Below are 24911 nucleotides of genomic sequence, written 5' to 3' on the forward strand. Positions count from 1 at the left end.
GTGGTCACAATCTGAACGAGGTGTAATTGGATAGGGAAACATATGGATAATAATATAAAACAGTGTGTCCAATGTATGTACCATATGTATATCCATCATGTTGATTGTCAATGTCATGTGTGTAACCTTTAGGCAAAGGCGAAACTGATGAGTTGTTAAATCCATGAATAGTGAACGGTATAAAAGATGATAATGGACTAAATTTTTGGTGTTTGGTATGACCATTTGTCTTTTCTAGCTTGCAACCTCGAGGTGTTAGTGGGCTTCGACGTTTCTGCCCAAAACATATTCAGTGTGCAAACCAACCTCCTGAACAAGATGGCTGCCATTCTGCAGAGGATCGCCAAAATGTCGACCGTCAGCTGTTCATCGGGGCAAATTCCATCCATTCAAATCGGCATGCTCGCCATCGATTCCACCGGGCAGCCAGTCCAGGTGGACTTCTCGGACAATGCCGACAAGCTTTTGGATGCCTTTAGAGCCCTTCGTGCTCGCGGCCCCTTCGTTCTCAGTGGCAAGACCATCTCGGCTTACACTGACAGATTCAGAAACAGACAAGATGATACTGTCAAGGTGAGTTTATGAGACACATGGCTTCCTGTCAGTACTGCCAAACCCCCGCTTCACAAACTTCAAGCCTTCAGACTCACTTTACGAACCAAAATCATTTTCCCTTTTAAATAACGGGAGGTACAATTATTCACTTCCAGACTCCAATACCACGTAATAGTACCACGTAAAATAGCACCTGTCTGTGAAGTACGGAGTGGGCAGAGAGAACAATGTTTAAGCGAAGAATGTCAAGATTGCTCGCATACGCGGTTAGTGAACCAAAGCAAGAAAGATGGTTTGAAAGACTTTATTTTGTGAACAGGGGCATCAGTCAGTTCGTTTCTGACTGGACTTAAAGTAATGAAGTTTGAGTGTAATCGTTTCATTCCAGGTTGTTATTCATCTGACTGATGGTATTGATGCACCCTATTCTGAAATGAAAAGGCGAGTGGACGAGCTCCGGCAATCAGGTGACTGATCAAATCTGTCGTGCGGAAATCTGTAATGCACTCACGCAGGAGTCTTCAATCCTGTTCATCGAGGGCCACCGTCTTGCATATTTTCCAATCTTAAATGTACTTAAGTTATGTGAAAGGGGGTAAAACTATTTTCCACCCATCGCGGGTTGGGAAGAAACATAACCCCCCGCGATGACCGAGGGTTGACTGGAATGACAAAAGACAAATATTTCCATCTACAACTAGGAGTCAACAGTTTGATCCTGGTTGGGCTCGAACGAGTGCCCAGGTTTGAAGACGCCGCATTGTTGGAATTTGGCCGTGGCTTCAGGTACACCAGACCCCTACGACTCAACATCCTCGACTTGGACTACGAGCTCATGGAGGAATTGGTAAGTGGACAATTTCAATGTGCAGAACGATACAAAATACCGCATATTCACAAACACAATATGTTTCCTTCACGTTACTTAGGACAATATTGCAGAGAGGGAATGCTGCGGAGTGCCGTGCAAATGTACAGGCACAAGGGGAGACCGAGGCTCCATCGGAGTTTCAGGACCTAAGGTAGTCATTGGCCAAAAATGGAGATCAAAATACCCTAAAAAGTAAGTAAAACTACTGATACTTGAATATTATTAATTTTTTTTGTTTTTCTTAGGGTCGTCCAGGTGGTCCAGGAAGCCAAGGACATCCTGGTGATGAAGGTGGACCGGTACGCTTATTTTCGGTCCCTTTCTGTCGGTGTTTCCAAACAAAACCACTTACTAGACTCGTATATTGGATCATATTGCATTCATTCGGTTTTCATGAATGATTTTAATTCTTTATTGTCACGTGTTAACAGAGTTTTGTGGTAACTATCTGATAACAGGGAGAACGAGGTCCTCCTGGCGTGAATGGGACTCAAGGTTTCCAAGGCTGTCCTGGACAGAGGGGTTTCAAGGTAAAGAAAATGATCAAGTCACTGATTGTACACATTTCCGGTGAATGAGGGCGCTCTTTAAGTTGCTTCTTCGGTATTTAAAATTTTGCTTAACATGCTATGTTGTGGGCTTTCTCAGACGATTGCCTATGAAAATGGCTCTGAATTGTTTTAAAGTAGAGCCTGACTGCGTAAAACCAAACACGAATGGCGGCCGTGCGGTCTCACGCCACTAAAATAGTTGAACGAATAATAACTAAACTGGTGAACAGCAAGATAGAGCAACATTGACATGAGATAAACATGACATCCAAGCAATGGTGAAGCCGCTTTCAGTTTCGGACTTTCATGACGACACAGAAAGCAATGTGGGTACAATTAAAGGGGAACTACTCGGGCACACCACACAGCGGTATAAAAAAAAAGGAATTGAAATATTGAGATACGAATGAATCCGTACAACCAACGAGATGCGACTCACCGCTGTGCCTTGCTCATCGGCGCTCTGACTGACTCTACGGCGGGAAGCAGGTCCCACACTGTGTGCTCACTTCCGCCATAATTGAATATACTGTAGTATAATACGTATACTAGTATGCTATGTAAGCAGAGAATGACGTCAACTATGCTACCTGCTAACTTTGATTTTCGACACTTTCCTCAGGGTTCTCGGGGATACTCTGGAGAAAAGGTGACTTCATTTCCTATTAAATTCACATCGTGAGACTGAGCTACTGGGGGGGAAAAAAAAACCTTAAACAAATGCTAACGTGTCACAGGGTGAATCTGGAGAAATTGGCCTGGACGGCATTAACGGCGAAGAGGTATGGGCATCTTTTAAAATGTACTCACAGAATCGTGTTGTTACATGGATACAATTAAAGACATTTGCATATCTGCGGGGTTGGGGTCTTCTCAGGGCACAAGTGGAGTGGCTGGACCCTCAGGAGACAGAGGACATCCTGGCAGAAGAGTGAGTAAAACATTTCTTTGGTTATGCTTATTTCCCAGGCAGTATTTTCCCATCTGACGTTTTTTGGGCTTTCAATCTTCCAGGGTCCTAAAGGCATCAAAGGCCAATCAGGAGACCGAGGAGAAATGGGAATCAGAGGAGACCCTGTGAGTTTCCTGCACATTTGCCGTATCGGAACCATTCGGCGTGTCCATTTGTGAAAATAAAATCAAGATTACGCCTATTGATTGTGATCTTTCTGTCTTAATAGGGCACGAGTGGAAAGGATAACGCCCAACCTGGACCCAAGGGAGACCCCGGTGATGCCGGACCAGCGGTAATCTCTCCCGTTGCATACAGTACAGACAAATAGAATTCATTGCATAAGAAACGTAATACATTCTAACAATACGGGGGGATGGGGGGGTAGGGGAATCTAGTACGAAACCGCATTTACAAATCCTCAGTAACCCCAAACACACACACACATGACCAAACATGCACAAAAACCTTAAATCACTCACACCCATAAGCACAAATCAAGCACACTCACACCAATTGTAAGCACCAAATACTAACGTAACTTAAAAACACACACACACCAAAAAAAAAGCACAGTCTATAGAGTGGATATAACACATGTTGACTTTTAATGTGACTATTGTGTGTTGTTAACTTCCAGGGCGAGCCCGGCGAGGACGGAAACAAGGGAGGACCCGGAGAGCCGGGAAGAAGGGTAACGTGGTCTTACCACTCGCTGGCTTTGCCAAATAGCCACTTTGTATTTATCCCGATGTTTTTATTAGGGAGCGGATGGGAGACGAGGCGCACCGGGACAAGCTGTAAGTCGTATTTTTTTTGTTTTGTTTTTTAAACACGCTGAGACCAAGGGTTAGGATCTCACCTCATTCCATGACGTGACTGTTTTCAATCAAGGGTAACGCAGGACCGCCTGGAGTTGATGGTGTGACGGGAGAACCTGGAATTGGAGGATCACGAGTAAGTCCTCTTTGCAAATGAGTGGTATGAAGTGACCATTTTGGATGTTGGGTGTTGCGGTTTGCATTGACGATACTGTATCGCTGCGGTATCACGATTGCCCGATTTGTCTTCTTGACTAGGGTCCGTCTGGACCCAACGGTGCGCCGGGACCCAGAGGAGAAGACGGAAATCCTGGACCCAGGGTAAGAGAGCCTACTAGATTTGGACTTATACTGTGCATCCAGAAAGTATCCCCCAAACACCCACACATTTTTTTTTTTGTTGGGGGGGTCTATCCTATTTTGCACGAAGGCTGTCGTACAAGAAAATGCGGAAAATGTCAATATTTTGCTGCATTGTATATTTAAAACCAGAACAGCTCGTAAGATCTTTTGTTTCCTTTGTGGGGGTATTTTTCTTTTGTAGGGTCCTGGGGGGAGCCCGGGCACTGCGGGAGAAAAGGGAAGAAGGGGAGCCGTCGGTCGCAAGGTACACACTGGAAGCCGTGTTGGCGTGGCTTTGTGTTCTTTTCCGCGACAGTCTTGTTTCATTTCTAAACACGCAAGGGGCCTACGCTTCGCTCTCTTCTCATGTTACTCTCGTCTATTGAAGGAAAACATGTGAAAAGATAATAACGTGATTCCGTTTTTGTACACCTTCCTAAGGGAGACGTTTAACTTTTCCCCCTCTCCATCCTGCTCCGTCTCGGGTTGTGTATGTGCGCAGGGAGAGCCCGGAGATCCAGGGATTAAAGGCGTCATCGGACCCCTCGGACTCCGCGGAGAGTCTGTAAGACGGCTTTTATTTTGTACTCGCGATGCTGACGAACGGTGGGCAGCCAGCTCTAACGGACGTGTCACGTTTTCCTCAAAGGGCGAAGATGGCAGAGATGGTTTCGGCATCGCAGGGCCCAAAGGAAGAAGGGCAAGTCCATTTGGCCATCCCTTTCTTTGCACTTCTGACACACTCTCGGATATGACGTCATTTTGGAGATAATGGTGACGTAATAAATACATTGCTTTGCATCTCTAGGGTGACGAAGGTTTTCCAGGGTTCCCAGGGCCAAAGGTAAGCCGACTCCCAATATGAGTAAAAATATTTTACTTTATATATATATATTACCATTTCAACTATGTATATAGTTATAAAACTGTTTATATCGTTTATTTTTTAATGCAATGAAACGTGTTCTGCATCCTGATTGGCTGAGGGACAGGAGACTCATGTCGACAGTCTCCGTGCCACATTGTCCAAATTTTCTCCTTGACAAAACCCACAATGTGGACGAAATGTTCTGTACAGTATTTCTGAAAATGGATTGGTTGTTTGTAAGAAAACGATGACATTTGTGTACCCCGATATTTGTAGGACAACCTATTCTTTTTCTAACCGTGCAGGGAGAAGCTGGTAACGCAGGAACCAAGGGTGGACCTGGTCTGCAAGGAAATCGTGGACAGAGGGTAAAAAACTGCAATAGTTTGCTTTGTGGGATTATTTAATAGATAAATGCATAAACACATTTGAATACAAAAGTATTGCTTCAGAAGTGTGAAAATATTTTCAAATATTTTTAAAGATTTGAAAAATGAGGAAAAAAGATCACAACAAATGCAAAGATTTTTTTTTTGGTCCCGTTTTAACTCAATATTTGTTCTTTGGTTGGGGCTGAAATTCCACTTTCGGCCACTTGGCGGTGACACGGTAGTCCGTATAGAGAAGAGATAGCAGCAAGCTATCATTTTGCTCGAAGAAAACTTTTTTTTTTTTCAAATGTGCAAAACATGTCAAGCATCACGTGAATCTGATCGCGTCAAGCCAAAATGGAAATCATGATTACATTTCCATAAACCGCCCGATCCCGCTCGCACTCATTCTATGGTGACATTTACAAGCTGGGATCTATTTCCCGCCAGGGCGTGTCTGGAAATGCCGGAACGCTCGGACAGAAAGGAGAGGTCGGCTATCCGGGACCTTACGTAAGCGCAGTCGTTCACTTTCACCTCATCCGACAATGTCGATGTTGTCCAAAAGTTAACGTCGACCTTTGACCTTTTGTGTGCCTCAGGGTCAGAAAGGACCAAGAGGACCGGGAGTTGTGGTACGAACGCTTCTCGCAACTCATCCTGCTTACTTGAAATTGTGCTGCGGCGTAATATAATGCGCTTGTTTTTGTTTTGTCATCAGCAATGTGACCTCGTCAAGAAGATCCGAGACAACTGTCGTAAGTGTCACCCGTCGAAGTTCATCGACGCGAGTCGAAGGGGGCGTTTGGTTTTAATCCCACTTGTCAGCTTTCATAGCAACCTTTCCATCATGTAATCGCTTCAAAATAACTCAAAGGATCGACAATTATGCTTGTTCTGAAGGGGGGGAGGGGCTTCATTGTCTCATGCAAGTCAGCCACTGCTCACCCCGCCCCCTTCTCCACCTGTGAGGTTCAAAGTACATGTGCACTCATTGTCATTTTTTGCCCCCCTTTTGTTCACAGCGTGCTGCTACGGTAAGTCGCAAACCCCGCCGCCGTTTCCACTTTGTAGTCCAGCGCGGATGGGGGGTGGGGGGATGGGGGGATAAATAAATAAGGCGTCGGTGGCCTTCTCTAGGCAAGCTGGAGTGCCCCCTGTACCCGACGGAGCTGGCCTTCGTGCTGGACGCGTCCAACGACGTGGGGCGTCCGGCCTTCAACAGCATGCGCGAGGCCACGCTGCGGCTGCTGCGCGGCCTCACCGTGTCGGAGAGCAACTGCCCGAGGGGGGCCCGCGTGGCTCTGGCGCTCTACAACAGCGAGGTGACCACCGAGGTGCGCTTGGCCGACGCGCTGAAGAAGCCGGCGCTGCTGCGCCACGTGGAGGGCCTGCAGACGCTGCAGACCAACAAACGGCGCAGCCTGGAGACGGCCATGAGCTTCGTGGCGCACAACACCTTCAAGAGGGTGCGCAGCGGCTTCCTGGTCCGGAAGGTGGCCGTCTTCTTCGTGGGCGGCTCGGTGGCCAACGCCCAGGCGGTCACCAACGCCGCCATGCGACTCCACGACGCCGGCGTGGCCACCTTGTTCCTGGTCAGGAGTGACGACAGGGGGCTCGCCAGAGCTTTGCAGGTAACGCCGATGCTGAGTCGGACCCGCGACACTTTGGCGTTTTCCTTCGCTTTGGGGTTTGGTTTTTGGGGTCGGTGGGGGGCGTTGGATTTGTCTTTGGTTTGGGATTTTGTTTTAGTTTGTGAATGTGGCCGAGTTCAGAACTATCCATCCATCCATCATCTACCGCTTATCCGAGGCCGGGTCGCGGGGGCAACAGCTTTAGCAGGGAAGCCCAGACTTCCCTCTCCCTAGCTACTTCTTCCAGCTCTCCCCGGGGGATCCCGAGTCGTTCCCAGGCAAGCTGGGTGACATAGTCTCTCCAGCGTCCAGTGTCCTGGGTCTTCCTCGGGGTCTCCTCCCGGTGGGACATGACCGGAACACCTCACCAGGGAGGCGCTCAGGAGGCATCCGAATCAGATGCCCAAGCCACCTCATCTGGCTCCTCTCGATGTGGCGGAGAGGATTCCTCCGGGTCGGGGAGGAAATCTTGCCCCAAGTGGAGGAGTTCAGAACTAACCAGTCGCATTCAAACCCCATTGAAGCTGCTCTAATGAACCCCTATCCGAGTTCCGGTTGTTCTAGGAGGCTTTTCCTGACATTGGTTTGCTTAACATTTTTGACATCCAAAAGAATGAACACACAAGTTCATTCTGATCTTTCTTCCATCTGACAGAAAAAAAGCATTTATTTGCTCTGCCTGTCGCTATGTGCCGCTGTCATAGACCGATGACCGAGGAAATCGCCTATTGTTTATGCTTTTATTTTTCGGAAACACCCTCCCAGATCTCACCGAAGCTGCATCTTGATAGGAAACGACGTCAAGGAAATGCCGGATGTTGAAATGATCCGGTTTGACTTTGTATCAAAGTCTTCACAGCAATCCCTCGGACAGGCAGTTGACGTGTCACCTTGACGATCGTACGCTGACATGATTATCGTTTTCTTTTTGATTGACAAGGTGAACAACACGGCGCTGGCCCAGGTCATCGTCTTGCCCAACCCGGGAAGCTCCCAGTTCGATTCGGTCATGACGAAAGTCATGAACTGCCATCTCTGTTTTGGTAAGAGCCTTAAAGTCGGGACATTTTTTTTTTCCACCAAAAGTCCCATTTTATGAGGGGGGGGTCGAGGATGAGCCATATATGCATGTGAATATTGTTCTATTGTCTGTTACATGTGTTGCGGCACCATTGGTGTTCAACTAACTGTCCCTTATATGGGTATAGCTACGACAACGCGGATGCTAGTTTGGTAAGCCGATATAAAGACGGGGGGGCCTTGCTCTTTTGCAGACATCTGCGCCCCAGACCAAATGTGCGACTACATCCCGCCGTCGTCCGGTCGGGACCGAAGGTCTTTCGCCACCGACGTGGACATCGACATGGGCTTTGTGCTGGACAGCTCGGAAAGCACGTACCCCGTCGTCTTCACCGAGATCAAACGCTACATCGCGCACATGGTGGAGCACCTGCAGGTGTCCTCCAGTCCCGAGACCTCCGCTCACCACGCCAGAGTGGCCGTCCTCCAGCAAGCGCCCTACCAGTTCCTCCGCAACCAGACCGAGTCTCCCGTCCGGGTGGACATCGGGCTGACCGAGCACCGGTCGGCGCAGGACATCGTCAATTTCCTGCTGGACAAGACGCCGCAGCTGGAAGGCGGCCGCTCCCTGGCGGCCGCCATGGAGTGGACGGTGGAGCAGGTGTTTGAGAAGGCGCCGCTGCAACGCCCGCGTAAAGTGTTGACGCTCTTCGTGACGGGCGGCGTGGAGGAGGACGAGGAGCGGCTGGTGCGCGTCGCCACCGACGTCAAGTGCCGAGGCTACTTTGTGGTCATCTTCGGCGTGGGCGAGAACCTGAGCGCCGCCGACGCTCGCGTCCTGGCCCGCATGGCCAGCGAGCCTTCCGACGTCTTCTTCAAGAGGCTGGACGCCATCTCGCACTTTTACGACAAGCACCTGCTCACCTTTGGACAGATGCTGCCCAAGTACATCAGCAGTAAGTTTTGATTCGTTGCAATCCAACGTTGGGGCATTTTCTATTTGGACGTTAGCATTTTTCGGATGATTATTCAAGAACGCTGTTATTTCCGTCGTCATATTTTCTTTCTAATTGTGTTTTGTCTTCCTTTGCAGTTGAAAACGCTTTCTTCATGTCCCCCGAAGTGTCCAAACACTGCAAGTGGTTCCAGAGCGACCAGCCCTTAAAAAACCCGTTCACCACTTTGGCGCGCCAACCAGAGTGAGTTCTTCTTTTCTTGCTTCTCTCGCATTTTTTTATTTTTTGCATGATCAGCAAAATGATCTTCTTCCTCACTTTCCCACGTGATCCTTTCCTTCACAGGAGCCAGACCAAGCATCACGAAAACCAGCAAGAAACTCATCCAGTAAAGCACAAAGGTAAGCTCCACCATCCTAAACGATGTACCGTCCATCTTCCACCGCTCAAATGCTGCTCGCCTGCCCCCCCCCCTCCGTTTTGTGCTCAGCGGTGGACGCGGAGGAGCTTCACGTGTCCAACGTGACCCGCAGCGGCTTCAAGTTGCGTTGGAGCAACCCGGACCCCAAGAATTTCGTCTACTTCCAAGTGACGGTGACGCGACTGCGCGACCACGCCTTGGCCGTCAAGACCAACGTGTCGGCGTCCGAGCTTTCCGTGGACAAGCTGGAAAGCGGGCAGACGTACCACGCCGTGGTGACGGGCCACGGCGTCGACGGCCACGTGCTCGCCACCCACAAAGGCGTCGTCACCACCAGTCAGTGGGCAAAAAAATTTGCGCTTCCCTCCGACTTATTGTTCCCTCGCGCATGTTTGAATGAGGCTGTGGCAAGCGGAGGATGAACCTTGTCGCTTGTGTCACGGACAGAGGCAGCGGCGCAGCGGCCACTCATCAACAGCCGGGTCATCACCGCCGCCGTCAACAGGCCGCTGGACAAACCGGAGACGGGTAAGCGGGCCTAACCTTGGGAGACGCCATCGCTTTGCTTCGTTCGGAAAGGGTTCCATTTCAAGAACGGAAATTTCACGAGAGCGTATTGGATCCCGGAAAGATCGACGATTGACTGACTGATTTTGAAGAAATACGCTTGAAAAAAAATCGGTCCAAAATACTGACTACGCTTCATAGTTACAAAAATAAGGACACGAGATCAAAAACAATCTTGTCGAAAAATACAGTTAAGAAATTTTTTTTTTTTTTAATCGACAAAAAAGTGAGAGAAAAACACACTTTGTTCCAATGTGTGTGCCGTAGTCACAGTGGCGGAGCCTGAGCCCAAGCAGCAGCAGCAAGTGGACACAGCGGAGCTCCACCCGGCTCCAGGTTAGATCCCCAAACTTTCTCTTGCTTGACGTGAATCCTCCTCTCATAATCACGCCTTCCGATTTCATTCATTCATTCATCTTCCGAGCCGCTTGATCCTCACTAGGGTCGGGCGGGGGGGGGGGGGGGGGGGTGCTGGAGCCTATCCCAGCTGTCTCCGGGCAGTAGGCGGGGGACACCCTGAATCGGTTGCCAGCCAATCGCAGGGCACACAGAAACGAACAACCATTCGCACTCACACTCACACCGAGGGACAATTTAGAGTGTCCAATCAGCCTGCCACGCATGTTTTTGGAATGTGGGAGGAAACCGGAGCACCCGGAGAAAACCCACGCAGGCCCAGGGAGAACATGCAAACTCCACACAGGGAGGCCGGAGCTGGAATCGAACCCGGTACCTCTCTGCAATGTGAAGCCGACGTGCTAACCACTGGACTACCGGGCCACCCCTTCCGATTTCAAATATATATATATATATTTTTTTTTAAACGGAAATGACTGACAATAATTGTATTTGGTTTACCGACAGCGGCCTCCACAGCCGTGGACATTTGCCAGCTGCCCAAGGAGGAGGGCACGTGCGCCAAGTTCGTCCTCAAGTGGCACTACGATGCCCCCAGCAAGACCTGCGCTCGCTTCTGGTACGGAGGCTGCGGCGGCAACCAGAATCGCTTCGACACGCATGAACAGTGCGCCAAGGCTTGTGGGAAACCAGGTAGGAGGACGAAGCGCACGTGCGCGCCGCAACCTTGGGAATAAAGTCGGGCTCGGTAATCGAACGGCGTGTTCTGCGCCATCTCCGTGACCTTGTCTATTCGTCCGCAGCGCCCATCAAGCAAGGGGTGATGGCTTCGCTAAGCACATAGGGGACGGATCGCACCCGTGGACAGCCTTTACCCGTGTTTTGAGGAGAACGATCCACACTGGTCATACTGTACGAATGGAGGCTGCACTGGATTCCACACCAATGGACTTGACCCCGCCCCAATATCTTCAGCCAATCATGTCAATTTGTTTGTTTTTATTTCCCCCATCACAAATGATGAAAAATAACAGCAATTGCCGCATGAATTGATTTTTTTTTCTTTTTTTTTTTTAAATCTACTGGTGCTACTCAAGGTGTTTGTTTTGCAGATGTGCATTTTGTTTTGTACAGTCAAGTTGTCAGATGGCTTCATCGTGCGGCAAAGTAGGTTTCATCCATTCGGGACTTACTTGCATGACTCACTTTCACCAAGCTTCTTTTGTTGGCTTGCACACTCCACGTTCACCAATTGGCTTTTGGCTTGTCATTGTGATGTCCGTGTAATCGTTTTTGGTTTTTTTTTTTGTAGCCACGGAATCCGCACTCCAAAAGTCCAACACGAGTCTTGTATTAAGTTGCTCGCAAAAGCGCTCGAATGCAAAGCCATCAAGTGCACTTCTTGATCCACTGCCTCAAACATACCAAAAGCAATCTCAAGATAGAATGTATTTGTTGAGCTGTCTTTGTTTTTGGTTCATTTACTGAAGCTTGTGTTTCGTCGGACTAAAGAACACAAAATAAAACAGACTTTCTAATAAACAGTCACCTTGTTTTTTTTTTTTTTGTATAAACCTTGTTTGTATGGTTTGGCTGCAGCTGCACAAATGCACCGCGTGACGTTTGCTCAGTGTGCTTGGTTGACAACTTGTCTCGTTCCATCGTCGCATTCTCCAACATTGCCCAAAATGGAAGACAAACTCAACAAAATATGTACTTGTATCTCCAAAAGGACGACCCAAGAGTAGTTTGAATTGGAATAGTGAGTGTTGGTCAACTTCCATATCCAAACGATACATCCATCCATCTTCTTCCGCTTATCAGGTTCCGGTAGCGGGGAAGCCCAGACTTGGCTCTCCCGAGCCACTTCGTCCAAGTCTTCACGGCCCCTTTGGGAAATTGAACCCATTTTGCCCACGGTGGCCACCTGAGCATCCGGTCTCGTATTTGGAGGTGGTGGTTCTCATCCCGGCCACGTCTCATGACCCGATGTGGAGCCTCCCTCCAACTTGGAGCTTCAATAGTTGAGCTTTCCGCACCAACTCGGGCTGGTGCTGTCCTTGTCGCGTCAACGGTTTGGAGCGGTTGAAATGTCTTCTACCTTTTTGTAGTACTTTTATCTGGACAAAGTCCCGGCTCCCACGAATCCACTACAGGGTTTTTTTTTTTAATTGGATGATCCATGAGAGTCCTAAGCCCAAAATGTCATCACACTTCTAAAAAGTCAAGCCAACTAAATTTTTCCAGCCAAGTGAGTAGCAGATGTCTTTTTTTATTATTTTTTTTTTTTAACTAAGCATTTTTTTCCAGATGTTACATCTCTAGGGATACTGAAATACAAGCGCAATAAACTCCTCGTTTCCTGTATTATTCCCCATTCAGTTCACATCTCAACTCTGGCTCGAAAGTAAGAAAAAGGGAGACTCCCACTCAATGTCCTGTGATGTGCTTACCGTGAAAGACGAAGGTGTTTATGACTCGGGGCTGCTTTGCTACTTCCGGCACAGGGCGTCTTGAATCGGCGAAAGGTACCGTGAAATCTCAAGAGAGCAAAGCGTGCTGCCCGGTGTCAGAAAATTTGGTCTGAGTCGTAAGCCACAGCCGGTCCCTATGAAAGACAAAAAACACTTTAATAAGTGTCTTGAATGGATATCGCTGACACGGGCTTGAATTTTTGAGACCAGAAGGAACATTTGGAGTATCGAGCAGCACGAAAAAGAAAAAATGGTGCCATTGTGGACAATTTCAAATTGATTCCAATGAGGATGTCGTCGTGGTTGACTTCTCTGATGATTAGCAATGAGCACTAGTGGTGAGCACTAATGGTCCTTCAGTGCGTTTTATTTCTCGCTCTGTCGCCCAAACCAAAGTGCTAATGCAGCCAGCACACGTGCACACGATGACTAACGCTGCTGGCATTGCGTCTTTCCAAGAAGAGCCATAAAAGTCGAGGGGGCTCGAAATGACTTTCACATTTGAGCGGCACGAAGCTGGTCAATTCACTCCGGCGATTTCCAAAACTCCAGCAGAGGCGAACAGTGTTAACCGAACAAACGGACACACCCGCACGCTCCCCCCCCCCCCCCACACACACACACACACACACACTTTTGGAGTCTGGTAAAAGTGACTCACAAGCGTTTGGAAAGTTTGAGGATTTTTATGTATTTTTTTGAATCGGCCCAGTCAGCAATTTCAGTGATCAATCAAAAAGAGGAACGGCTATCACAACAGGATGCATGGACAATTTCCAGGCACCCTGGCGTGAATTTGAACAGGAAGTCCCACGTTTTGCTTTGAAGCGGCCAGTTTGGGTGAATTCCAGAGCTCCCCCCACCCCCAAGGGAACTCTGGGATGAGGTTCTACTTTGTGGAAGTTTGCTAACTTGAACGAGCGGTCTCACTGTTGACTCAGCAGGTTGGCAGACATTCATCGGGATCGGTTTCCTGACTTCAAATATTCACGCGACGGACGAGATGATGCGATGATCGTATTGATTTAGTGACTCCAGTGGACGGATTCTGATGATTTAGTCGCATGGGTTCACCGGCTCCAATTGGCGGCCGACAACGTTTGACTCACTTCACCGAGCGACTGGAAGGTAACGGCTGTGCAATGTCGCCTGCGCTCTTCCTCCCCACCCACCACTTTTCTGTGGCTCCTACCGGACCCTCGCAGCCCCCCTTCTCTGACGGACTCCCCTGCCTGCCTTCTTCTGCCGCTGCTGCTCCATCTTTTTCTCATCTGCGCTCTGGTCCGAGTCTCCCACGTCCTCGTCGGTCTCATGCTTATGACTCATCTTGTTTGCCACATGGAAACATTTTCACTGCGTGGATGTGGGACCCACACATTAAACAACTCCCAATCAGACGAGCGTAAAAAAAAAACTCTTTCACTCTTGTTTGTAAATGCTGTGTTTTTCAATTATGTGAAGCGCAGTGCCTGAAATGCGTTTTCTAAATAAACCTGCCTTGCCATGCAGTACTGTCACAAGTGTTGTTTTAATGTTTGAGTGCATTTCTTTATAATATTCGTGGGTTTTTTTTCTTTTCATTGTAGTTTTCGAAATATATACCCGCGTTCCTCAATGCAGCGACTTTTGGTGCAACTCTCCCGGGACGACACGGCGCCGATAATTACACAGGAGCGCCCTCTACCGTTTTCCATTTGACACACAAGAGTGTGGACTCCGGGCCATGCTATCAAGTGGAGGTCATCTTTTTTTATTAAATAAGTGAGGTCACCACTTCAGACTTGTGGGCACAGACCAAAGGCCTAACAATTTACTACATCCATTTGTTTATTCGTGTTTTTATTTATCGAGAGCATTTTTATTCTCTCGAACCCTGACCTCAATGTCAGCAACATTTTTTGGGGTGTTAGCGTCATTGTAGCCATTTCAGAAGTCCGGTTTTGCCACTCACGCCGACCAACCTTCCCTCCCACTGCAAGGAAGTTCAAGGAAGTTATTGTGGACGCAGCAAGAGGCATGTCTTCATTTCAAAACAAACATTCCCAACATGGCCTCGGTGGATTGTAATCATCATCATAACGTGTCAATTTGTTTGGGTGAATCGGGTTACTCAGTGGCGATATAAACAGCTCCCGCCAGCCGGACCCCAAGTCGGCTTGTCTTTCAGACGACCTCGCCGATTGCACCCTCGCATTAAAACGTTTGAAAATGTCCCCAAAGTAACTTTGGCGTCACGCGTCCCCAACAACCAACGTCACCGCATGACGTTTCATTTTGATGTCGCCACGTTTGACGGTTGGCACGTGGTTGCCCAGTGGTCAACAATCTCGATAGCTTTCCGGAGCGTCATCCACTTCAATTCAATTCAATTCAATTCAACGGGTGACAGGGGCGCATTAGGTCGCGTGGTACGTACCGGCACCATTTTACGACATTGGCTGGACGTTCTTCCCGGTCCTCTTCGTCCTTTTATGTTCCACAATCTGGATAATAAAAATGGCGGGTGAGTACGGAGCCCCAGACATGACATTTGGAGAAAAAATATATTTAGATTTTTGTAGTTCGTGCCCACAAAGTGCTTCCTCCTGCGTACATAATAGTTTCAGCGTGTGTACAAATACGTTTTTTTAAATGTTGCTAGTCATGTCTGGGGCTCTGTAGATGAGTTATTTTCAAATGTGTATGCTTATGTTAATTTATTATTTTCATTTTAGATTTGAGCATTTTATTCTTTTATGATATGGCTGCCCAATTTATATTCTGTTTAATAATTGTTGAAACATTCTTGTGTTGCTTGCGTCTGATTGGCTGAAGAGAAACAGGAAGTGTTTTTGTGACCGGAAATAGGAGTGTTCGTTCGGGATTTGCGGATGGAAAATAAAAGACTGCCTTCAAACGATTCCATCTCTCATTTTGCCCATTCTTTAAGTACAGCTTAACCACTAGAAACCTACGAACCCCTCAACTTACAAATGTAAAACAAAAAATACTTCCAACTCGTGTTTTTTAAAAACAATTTTTGTTCTCTATTTTGATATCTGGCTTCCCTTACAGGTTCAAAAAATACAATGCAAAAAAACAGCCAGGTAAAAAGTTCAGCTTCCTCAAATCATCCGGTCCGATATGTTTATCCGCCCATGGGCACGTGTTGCAAGAAAGCAAATTTAGTCCTGGCAGACATCTTCCAAGGACGGCAGGGAGTCGGGTCACTTCTCACGCTCGCACCGCCGCTGGCATGTGCACCGTCAAGAAGGCCCGTTGGTGCTTGTTCAACACATGGCCGCGCAGGCGTGGGCCAACACACATGAGTCCGTACATACGCACATAAACATACGACTATGTATAGATAAAAAGCACTTTCCAAATGTCAAAAGATACACTGGGAGAAAGGGCAGCACGAGTTCCGTGGGACATCAAAACACCCTCGTGCAAAGTTAGGAAGAAAAGTACCCGTGACAACAGTTTTGCCGAGCGAAAATATATATACAGTATGTATAGATATATATATAGAGAGAGAAAAGTTTATGGTACACATAAACAGAAATCATAATCACACCACAGCGTTTTTGGTTTTTTTTTATCATAAGATGATGCACGCACGGTGGTGAGTCGACACAAATCTAAGAAGAAACGGTTGAGAGGGTTTGTTGCGGTTTATCAGTTCTCCAGGAAAGCCACGTAGTCGGTGAGTCTGGCCAACTGCTGCTCATTGGGAACCGACGAAACAGGGGGAGGATCTGCGCAGACAACAAAAAAAAAAAAACGGTGATGGTGAGCTGAGGTGGGGGGGGGCGACGCGACGTCCATTGAGTCACCCCGCCATTTACATCTCTCCCGATTTTAACTCGCCACTACGGCCTGCCACGTGTTTCCACTCGGGTGTCAACATCCGCAAATGATCTCACCGGCACCCGTGTCTCGTTCACGTCGCGGAGGTGACTGGGTTGACTCGAAAGAGTAGCGGGGCGTCGCTGTAGGTTAACCCAAACGGACAGATTTTTTTTTTTTTTTAATCTCAAGTGATTTAGTTGATCGGTGCGGGGACGGTGGTGGAAGGAGCCTGTTGAACATGTGTGCAGCAGATGTTCCTCATTGGTTCACAGAAATGAAGACATGTGACAGTACGTCTTTTAAAAAAAAATTGTCTGGGAGCTTACTAGCACGACACTTCTGGCCTCGGGAAAATAAAGCAGTGCAAGCTTGGCTGTGAAAATGTCAGCCCCCGCTTAAAACTCGCAAGTGCGCCACCTACCTGGCTTTTTCGGCATCACCATCCTGGTGGCGGGATCCGCCTGCCAGCCTTGGCTCACAACACCTTCAGTCGAGACAAAAAAAAAAAAAATGTTTTCGCAACTTCCCAAACGCATCATTCGCCTCACGCGCGGCGCTGGTTGTCGCCGCTTACCTTTGACGCTGTCTTCCACCGAGTAGCCCACAAAGGCGGCGAAATCTTCAACGCTGATGGAAGTGTACGCCTGCGCCACGAGGCCGTGGGCCCTCTGTCGCGTGCTCTCTGCAAAGTAAAAGGATGAGCGATGACATCGGCCAACCCCATTCGTAAGTTGTCGATCTAACGAAAAGGCAAAATGAAATTGTGAGAGTGTAATTGTATTGGCGACAAAACAAGATATTTCCATCGGAACATCTTTTAGACATCATGCTGTCACATGTCCCATCTTTTTTCATGGACAGATTTTTTTTTAATTATTCCAGTGTCAGTGGCAGTGTTATGGCTCCGCTGGTTTTTATGGATGGAGGCTGCCAATAATTTTTCATCCGTGCCATTAGTGGCCACAGAGGAAAGAGGCCATTTTAAATAAGGACAAAATATGAGCAAAAAATAAATAATAGTGTACAGTATGTATTTATTTATTGCTATTATTTTAATGGATCGAGGGGCCACAGCACGTGGGCCACTTAGGGCCCGTGGGCCTCCATTTGAGCACCCCCAGGGGTAAAGCATCTCAAATGTCAAAGGTGCCCCAGCGTTATTTCCCCCCCCCCCCAGCCTGCCGTTGTTTGGGAAAATAAGAGTCAAGTGCGAAGGGGGCCACGAGGCAAAAATGCGCTCCGGCAGCTCTCACTTGAATACCTCGGGGGGGTTGCGGCCCCGCGTTTTTGGTGTCCTAGCAACCTTGCTTATGTGTATCAACACCCCCACTTGTGCGAAGCGCGGCGGGCAGCAGCCGGGACAATAACACGGTCGGATGAGAAAAGACAGCTGGGAGGAGAAGTCCCAAGATTGGCCAAGACTGTTTTTTCTCCCCCATCGTCCCGTCCAGCAAACTTCCCGTCCGCGCTCTCTCGCTCTCTCTCTCGCCGTTTTGCTGTCAACACTTGATGAGTTTTGATCATTTAGTCAATCCGGTTGTCCTGTTTATGTTAAAATATCTCACCCGTGTTTCGCGTGCTTCTGTCCAAACGGAACATTAATCTCATTTGAGTGGCTCCTGCTACGTTAGCGGCTAACGCGAATCCAATCCGACAGCAACGTACAAGTCAGAACATCTTGCTGTCATTTAGACAGCAAATATTTGTCCGATAAAAACATTTTAGGCCATAATGACGGTATAAAACTACATCTACTACTCTTCGGTGGGTGCTAACTTCACAACAAGGAGCAGTTTTGGCCCTGAGTAAAAGTGTTTCCAAAATGGCGGCCAAGCGCTTGCTTCAAGTTGTTTATTGCCGTTGGAAGTTTCATGGAAAACTACGCGTCAAAGCAAAGAGAACGACACACCGTGTCGTGAACGCGACGACGACGCCGAGTTCCTGACGAAGTACATTTGGCTCCGGACGAGCTGGATAGTCTTGAGATTTCTTTGCGCGCGGGCCAAGTTCAACACAGCATGTGATAGATAGCAAAGCGGCAGCCGGGAAATAAGTGAGCCGGCTGTCGCTAGGCCGTCCTTGACATTAGTACATGTGGCACGGGCACAAAAAAAAAAAAAAAAAAATCGTCATTTGAAGAACTTGAAACGGAGGAGATTGGAATTTTGCTGCAATGCGTATTGGCAAGCCGCAACACTTTGGCGACAATGTTTTTGTGATGTACTTTCAATTGACAGATGGGTATCAAAACTTGCGTGAACCAAGGAAAAGTTCAAAGTAAGGTTTGCAGATGTTTTATGATATGATGCGTTTTTTTAAAATGAAATATTATCTTTGGAAGGCGGCCCGGTAGTCCAGTGGTTAGCACGTGGGCTTCACAGTGCAGAGGTACCGGGTTCGATTCCAGCTCCGGCCTCCCTGTGTGGAGTTTGCATGTTCTCCCCGGGCCTGCGTGGGGTTTCTCCGGGTGTTCCGGTTTCCTCCCACATTCCAAAAACATGCGTGGCAGGCTGATTGAACACTCTGAATTGTCCCTAGGTGTGAGTGTGAGCGCGAATGGTTGTTCGTCTCTGTCTGCCCTGCGATTGGCTGGCAACCGATTCAGGGTGTCCCCCGCCTACTGCCCGGAGACGGCTGGGATGGGCTCCAGCACCCCCGCGACCCTAGTGTGGATCAAGCGGCTCGGAAGATGAATGAATGAATATTATCTTTGGATCTATCCATTTTCCGATCGGCTTTATTTTATTTTTTCCTATCCCGGCCGTCTTCGGGCAGTCGGCGGGGGACACCCTGAACCGCTTGCCAACCAATCGCAGGGCACGCAGAGCAGAACAACCATACGCGCAACTCACACTCACACCTCGGGACAATTCAGAGTGTTCAATCATGTTTTTGGAATGTGGGAGGAAACCCGAGTACCCGGAGAAAACCCACGCAGGCCCGGGGAGAACATGCAAAAGCCACACATGAAGGCTGCAGCTGGAATTGAACCCGGTACCTCTGCACTGCGAGGTCGATGCGTTTACCACGGGGCCGCCATCTTTAGCTCCTTTTTGTTTGTTTGTTTGTTTGTTTTTCAAAGCAGGTCAATTCGACCAGCCGACGGGTTATTAATGAAAGCGCTCGCGACGTTGGAGCCATTTTGAAGCTGCACATTGGAAAGCGATGAGAAGGAGTGCGCAATCAAGCCCAAGCGGGTCATCTCGAGGGGCTTTCCGTAACCCGGTCCCTCAAGCAGACATGTATTTTTATCGCGGCCTCCCGACCCCGCGGCCATGACGGGAAAGCGGCAACTGCGTCGGCCTTTCCGACGATCCACAGTCGGGCTGAGAAAATTGAATTGAATTGAATTGAATATAACTTTATTGTCAAATACGCTTTATGTTTGTGTAACATACAGAAAAAGATGTCCAAGTGGAAGAGTGGCGGTTTTATCGGGGAGGTGCGCGGATGGGGGGTGGGGGCAACAGGACCCGGCATGTCCTTCTCTGGCAGTCTATTCTAGGGCAGCGATCACTTCTCACCCTCTCACCTCTTAAAAATAGCCCCCCGATTTCACCGGCAAAGGCAAAGCACGGAGGGGGGGGGGACGTGGCAATGGCTTTATTTTTAAATGCGGGCCGAGAGCGCAAAGGACGCGATCCGATGGAAACACGTCAAAAGAACAATGGCCGCTTCCCCAACGGGCGACTCTTTGAGCCGCCAATAAAAGACGGTTGACAATTGAATGTCATGCAGCTTTATTTGGGGTTGCATTCAAGTGCAAGACAAAGTGAGACATCGGCTAAAAGCACCCGCTACGTTTGAAATAAAAAGCAACACATCTTTTCGACAATCGCCGTTCTAAACTTGACGCCGACATTCAAGTGATCCAGAAGTACAAAAGTATAAAAAGGAAAGTTAGGTATTCACCAGCGATGTTAAAATATTGCACTGAAAGTAGTGGCGAGTGACGCTAGCCCCCATCCCGCGCAACACTCCATCTCGTGTCCCTGCATGACTCTCGTCGGAACACCTTCGCAAGCACATTAAGTCCGGCGACACTTCGATTTTCCATCATTCCTCTTCTTCCTCGTCCTCGTCGTCATCTTCGTCGTCCGAGCCAAAGTCCATTTTGGCCAGCACGGCTTCCACGTGCTCCGTCGCCACGGCGAAATGATCCATCTTCTCGAAACCCGGCTCGGGCCGCTCTTCGCCCATGGAGCCCTTGGCCGCGTCTTTGGTCTGCGTGATGAGGCCCTTGGCCGCCAGCAGAAACTCGGCGGCGCCGCTCTGCTCCAGCGCCCGCACGGCCGACTCGGTGAGGTCGGCGCTGGCTTGCAGTCGCTCGCCGTAGCGCTGGGACAGCGCCCGCAACTGGGCCACCTTCTCGTCTTGCTCTTTGCCGATCTGCTCCAGGAGGACGGTCTTGCGCTCCTCCAGGACGGCGTAGAGCAGGTCGAAGCGTTCCGAGAGGCCCTGCTTGGCCCGCTGGGCGTTTTCCTGCACGGCGCGGCACGCGTCTTCCATCTGGATGAGCAGCGACTGCAGGCGGCCGTTGCTGGCCACCAGGCTGTCGATGGCGTTGCTCAGTTCGCCCTTCTGGATCTGGTAGACGCTCTCCAGAGGCGCCACCTCGCAGTCTTGATGCTGCCCAAACACTTTGCACATGGAGCAGGTGGGGATCTGGCAGCTTTTGCAGTAGATGTTGATTCTCTCGTCTTGGTGCTCCTGGCACTTGGGCTCTTTGGACTCTTTGGGCTTCAGGGAGGGTTCCGTGTTGCCGCCGCCGCCGCCGCCGCCGCCGCTGCTCACTTCCACCTGCTGCTTGTAGATGTCGATGATGTTCTCCACCAACAGGTTCCGCTGGAGCCCGTGGACGCCGTGGCGGTCCAGCACCACCTCGAACCTGCACGTGGGGCAGCGGAAGACGCCGCCGGAAAAGCGGTAGGGGTTGCGCGAGTCGTAGAGGTCGCTGGCGCAGCTGCGGCACAGGTTGTGCTGGCAGGGCAGGATGACCACCGGCTTGGTGAACATGTCCAGGCAGATGGGGCAGCTCAGCTGCTTCTCCAGGCTGTCCATCGGGCTCGGCGGGCGAACCAAGGATCCGGTCCTCTGGACGTCCATGGTGGAAAAGAAAATGTCCGGCTTCTTTTTGAAATGAATGACAGTGGACGCTCCCTTCGTCTGGCGGTGCGCTTGCTCACTTATAGATCTACTCTGTCCGGGGAACCGGCGGCGCCGTCCTTTATACCGCCTCCCTTCCAGCCGGTGACACTCGATCCGACCAACCGAAGCGCACATTCCTGCCTGCTTGCTGGCCGGCCCGTTGAACTTTTCACAGAAATGACCCGCCCCCGCCTGCCCAATGCAGCAAGTGTCACATGTCCCAGTTGGAAGTGAGAGGTGGACGTGGTGGACGGGCAGAGAAATAAACAGGGTGCATGTGACTGGACGCAAAACAAGCAAGTGTACATCGTGTGAAGCAGACGCCGTCATACGTCCGTCGGCTTGTTTGTTTGTGCGTCTCTTAAACGGAGACAAACGATTTCGCAACAAAACTGATTTTTCTTATCGATCTAACATGACCGATTCTAAATATTTTTTCGTGAAAAGAATATCGGCGCGCACCGAGGGACGCGGTCCACCGTGACTCTAATGGACCATTGTGGACAAAATTACAGGAAGAGACTCTCCGTCGCAAACCAAGTGACTAAGCTAATTGTTACAAAGACAGGAAACGATAAACAATAAAGCGGTGCCATTCAATTTCGGTGACAGAGGCTCTCCACGCTTGACTTTTCACCACAAATACATATCAAATTTGAGCACAGTTGAGTATTACTATAAAACACAATATATATCGCAGTTCCTGAACCCTGTACACCCCATGACACTTTAGTCATTTTTTGTTTTTTTTAGTTTAGTCAATGTGCAGCATAATAAAATTGAATTCAAAGCTAATGCTTGTGTCGCTTTTGTTGTATTGTGTGTCAAATGGATCTATTCTAAAGTTTCGATTTATATGACGGACTTGACTAAAATCTGTTGCTGTATGATTGTTTATCATGCATCGCTTCACCCTGAACCCTGAATGCTGATGGTTTTGAAAGAAACGAGCATAGCTGGAGCCTTCAGCCAGCTTTGTCGACTCGTCATTTTAGAGTGAAATATTTCGCTTCACGTCTGTCAAGGTATCCACCGGGAATTATTTTCTCGCGAGTTCCACAAACTGTCTTGTGACAAACCGTACGTCAGCTTCCGCACACCACTGGGACATCAACACGAGGCGGCCCCCCGTAAACATGACGGAGATGCTATTATTAAAACGCTTGCACAAGTGAACGTCACATGATGCAAATGTTCCAAAGTAAAGATTAAAAAAAAACACGTGAATGCGAAATACATGATAAGATAAACCTTTTCAGTTTGTAGAATGAAACTGGAGGTGGTGCCGAAAGCTGGATTTAAAAAAAAAGTTTTCTCTTATTTCCCATAGCTCCCTAACTGTCTTGAAGCAGTGGTCAATTGGCGCCCCCTGCTGGCGAATACAATCAACGCATGCCAAATCCACACAAAAACATAAATACAAGAGAAAATAAGGATTTGCAAATCATGTTCAAACTACATTTTGTTGAATCTACTACAAAGACAACACATTTCAGAGTCAAACTGGTCAACTTTGTTGTTTTGCGCAAACAACCATATTTTATGGCTGCAACACGGTCCCGAAAAGCTGGCGCAGGTTCATGATTACTTCACCTTTTCTTTGAACGTTCTATCAACGTTTGAGAAGCTAATGGCTATTTTCTGAAGGCAATGAAGTCCATCAGTTTTAATTATGAAATATACTGTCTAATGTATTGAATTAAATAGGGCCGAACAGGGCGCTATGACGGATTCGGCTGTTGTGTCACCAGGAAGTATTGAAGGCTGAGGCATCAGCCAAAACTGTAAGCAAGAGTTTTTCTCTCTACCCACCAACCCCAAAAAAAGATCTTTGTCCAGAAAAATAAACCTTAAACCTAAGGTGTATCCTCTTTTTATTTTAACTCCATTGCAATTGGGTTTGTAAGACATGAAAAGGGCGTGCATGTGTATTGTGATACGGACACATTGTCCCATTGCCAACGACGCAAGACATACCTTGAAGGGCCTCCATTACTGGGAGAATGTTTTCCGACCACTGATAAGCCGCAATAGATGTGTAGATGCCGGGGAAATCTCGTTGCCAAATGTGCTGGCCAACTGTCCAGATTGCTGCTAATTCGGGATTTGCCTGAGTATGATTAAGAAAAAGCAACTTTGAATGTTGTCACCATTGGGAGTTCACCCACAAGCATAAAGCACGACCTCGGTTTAGAGAGCAAATGTAAAAGACAAATGTAGAATAGGAACATGCAATGTAATAAATTAGCATCATTAAAAATATAAAACAAGATACATTTTAGCCACGAGAAACGGTCTGAAATGAACTTTCTTTGTTTACACCGGTGAAGCTGATGGAGAGAAGGCTCTTACCGCTTTTATTGCCTGGGGAATCCGCTTCCAAAGATACCTGGCATTATTCCTGTACAACGCACAAGGACACGTCAATAAACAATTGTACTGCATCGTGTTTTTTTATATGATACACGTAACTTACATATCATTATGTAGTAAATACAGTGCCAGAAGTTGAGCATAAACTTGAGGGGTCGTAATGCCTCCTGGTGCCTGTTGGAACAAAACAACAATATAGAAGTAAAGTAACTATGACAAGCGACTTTTAGATTGATCCGCCCACCACAACCATGCCACCCGTCAACGCGTTGCTGAACTCCTGCTCAACCAACATACAAGATGCAACAAGGGCAAAAGCAACGATATATTCCGTTAAAAACTGTAAATGTGTCGATACAGTATTGTTAATCCGTTAGTCGGGTGCCGTTAGCTTTACTACGTTAGCACCAGACCGGGTCAGATGCTGTTCCAAGCTCAAGAAATCAACAGGAACATCACGCACATCACTGAAAAGACTCGAACATTTCTCGTGACATACCTCGAGCTCTTGTGCTTCACACTGCTCTAATAATTTGTCATAGTTTTCTTCCATGATCACCGCGGCAGGCATGATGAGGAGGATTAACCCTCTTGCGATTCTTGTTTTCGCTGAGCAACTTCACTTTACTTCCCGAAACGAGCGAGGTGACCCGGAAGTACTTGACGGAGAGCAAGTACTAGTAGTAGTAGTAGTACCTGTAGTACGAAGACAAATATTGTTAATAACAATGATACTACAAGTATTTCTATAACAACAAATAATAATAATAATAATACATTTCATTCTAATAAAAAATAG

At 48.2% G+C, this 24911-nt stretch overlaps 3 protein-coding genes and 1 long non-coding RNA gene across 53 annotated transcripts in view; 1 reads left to right on the forward strand and 3 right to left on the reverse strand.

Annotated features, from left to right (window-relative positions):
* Positions 1 to 11828, forward strand: part of col6a3 (collagen, type VI, alpha 3) — a 59143-nt gene extending 47315 nt beyond the window's left edge. For all 50 annotated transcript variants that reach the window (XM_052082885.1, XM_052082886.1, XM_052082892.1 and 47 more), the window contains 34 exons: positions 239 to 573; positions 944 to 1022; positions 1257 to 1402; positions 1485 to 1577; positions 1672 to 1725; positions 1885 to 1956; positions 2600 to 2626; positions 2715 to 2759; positions 2855 to 2908; positions 2992 to 3054; positions 3159 to 3224; positions 3570 to 3623; positions 3694 to 3729; positions 3824 to 3886; positions 4009 to 4071; positions 4295 to 4357; positions 4595 to 4657; positions 4742 to 4792; positions 4901 to 4936; positions 5266 to 5328; positions 5782 to 5844; positions 5934 to 5966; positions 6053 to 6089; positions 6357 to 6368; positions 6472 to 6965; positions 7906 to 8008; positions 8240 to 8941; positions 9079 to 9184; positions 9287 to 9342; positions 9432 to 9698; positions 9810 to 9890; positions 10197 to 10265; positions 10794 to 10979; positions 11090 to 11828. In XM_052082885.1, the coding sequence (XP_051938845.1) occupies positions 239 to 573; positions 944 to 1022; positions 1257 to 1402; positions 1485 to 1577; positions 1672 to 1725; positions 1885 to 1956; positions 2600 to 2626; positions 2715 to 2759; positions 2855 to 2908; positions 2992 to 3054; positions 3159 to 3224; positions 3570 to 3623; positions 3694 to 3729; positions 3824 to 3886; positions 4009 to 4071; positions 4295 to 4357; positions 4595 to 4657; positions 4742 to 4792; positions 4901 to 4936; positions 5266 to 5328; positions 5782 to 5844; positions 5934 to 5966; positions 6053 to 6089; positions 6357 to 6368; positions 6472 to 6965; positions 7906 to 8008; positions 8240 to 8941; positions 9079 to 9184; positions 9287 to 9342; positions 9432 to 9698; positions 9810 to 9890; positions 10197 to 10265; positions 10794 to 10979; positions 11090 to 11130 (3776 nt within the window). In that variant the 3' untranslated portion in view covers positions 11131 to 11828. The remainder of the gene's footprint in view (positions 1 to 238; positions 574 to 943; positions 1023 to 1256; positions 1403 to 1484; positions 1578 to 1671; positions 1726 to 1884; positions 1957 to 2599; positions 2627 to 2714; positions 2760 to 2854; positions 2909 to 2991; positions 3055 to 3158; positions 3225 to 3569; positions 3624 to 3693; positions 3730 to 3823; positions 3887 to 4008; positions 4072 to 4294; positions 4358 to 4594; positions 4658 to 4741; positions 4793 to 4900; positions 4937 to 5265; positions 5329 to 5781; positions 5845 to 5933; positions 5967 to 6052; positions 6090 to 6356; positions 6369 to 6471; positions 6966 to 7905; positions 8009 to 8239; positions 8942 to 9078; positions 9185 to 9286; positions 9343 to 9431; positions 9699 to 9809; positions 9891 to 10196; positions 10266 to 10793; positions 10980 to 11089) is intronic.
* LOC127612017 (uncharacterized) lies at positions 396 to 15231 on the reverse strand. The gene is made up of 3 exons (XR_007965543.1): positions 15177 to 15231; positions 12740 to 12894; positions 396 to 535 (listed from the first exon to the last, which is right to left on the reverse strand). It is a non-coding gene; the product is annotated as an uncharacterized LOC127612017 (long non-coding RNA).
* Positions 15232 to 16085: 854 nt separating this feature from the next.
* Positions 16086 to 24778, reverse strand: cops8 (COP9 signalosome subunit 8). Its single transcript, XM_052082659.1, has 7 exons — positions 24612 to 24778; positions 24216 to 24286; positions 24092 to 24140; positions 23717 to 23849; positions 17166 to 17273; positions 17013 to 17075; positions 16086 to 16497 (listed from the first exon to the last, which is right to left on the reverse strand). The coding sequence occupies exons 1-7, from the start codon at positions 24681 to 24683 to the stop codon at positions 16418 to 16420; spliced, it is 576 nt and encodes a 191-aa protein (XP_051938619.1). The 5' UTR covers positions 24684 to 24778; the 3' UTR covers positions 16086 to 16417.
* trim63b (tripartite motif containing 63b) lies at positions 20315 to 21892 on the reverse strand. The gene has a single exon (XM_052082638.1). The coding sequence runs from the start codon at positions 21872 to 21874 to the stop codon at positions 20648 to 20650; it is 1227 nt and encodes a 408-aa protein (XP_051938598.1). The 5' UTR covers positions 21875 to 21892; the 3' UTR covers positions 20315 to 20647.
* Positions 24779 to 24911: the final 133 nt, after the last annotated feature.

This window comes from Hippocampus zosterae, chromosome 12 (assembly GCF_025434085.1).
Source record: "Hippocampus zosterae strain Florida chromosome 12, ASM2543408v3, whole genome shotgun sequence".
NCBI lineage: Eukaryota > Metazoa > Chordata > Actinopteri > Syngnathiformes > Syngnathidae > Hippocampus > Hippocampus zosterae.

Coding starts and splice junctions, on each gene's coding strand:
- trim63b (XM_052082638.1), bottom strand. CDS start 21,874: ATGTGCGCTTCGGTTGGTCGGATCGAGTGTCACCGGCTGGAAGGGAGG.
- cops8 (XM_052082659.1), bottom strand. CDS start 24,683: ATGCCTGCCGCGGTGATCATGGAAGAAAACTATGACAAATTATTAGAG. Junction 24,141..24,215: donor TATTTACTACATAATGATAT/GTAAGTTACGTG, acceptor TGCGTTGTACAG/GAATAATGCCAGGTATCTTT. Junction 16,498..17,012: donor GGTGATGCCGAAAAAGCCAG/GTAGGTGGCGCA, acceptor TTGTCTGCGCAG/ATCCTCCCCCTGTTTCGTCG.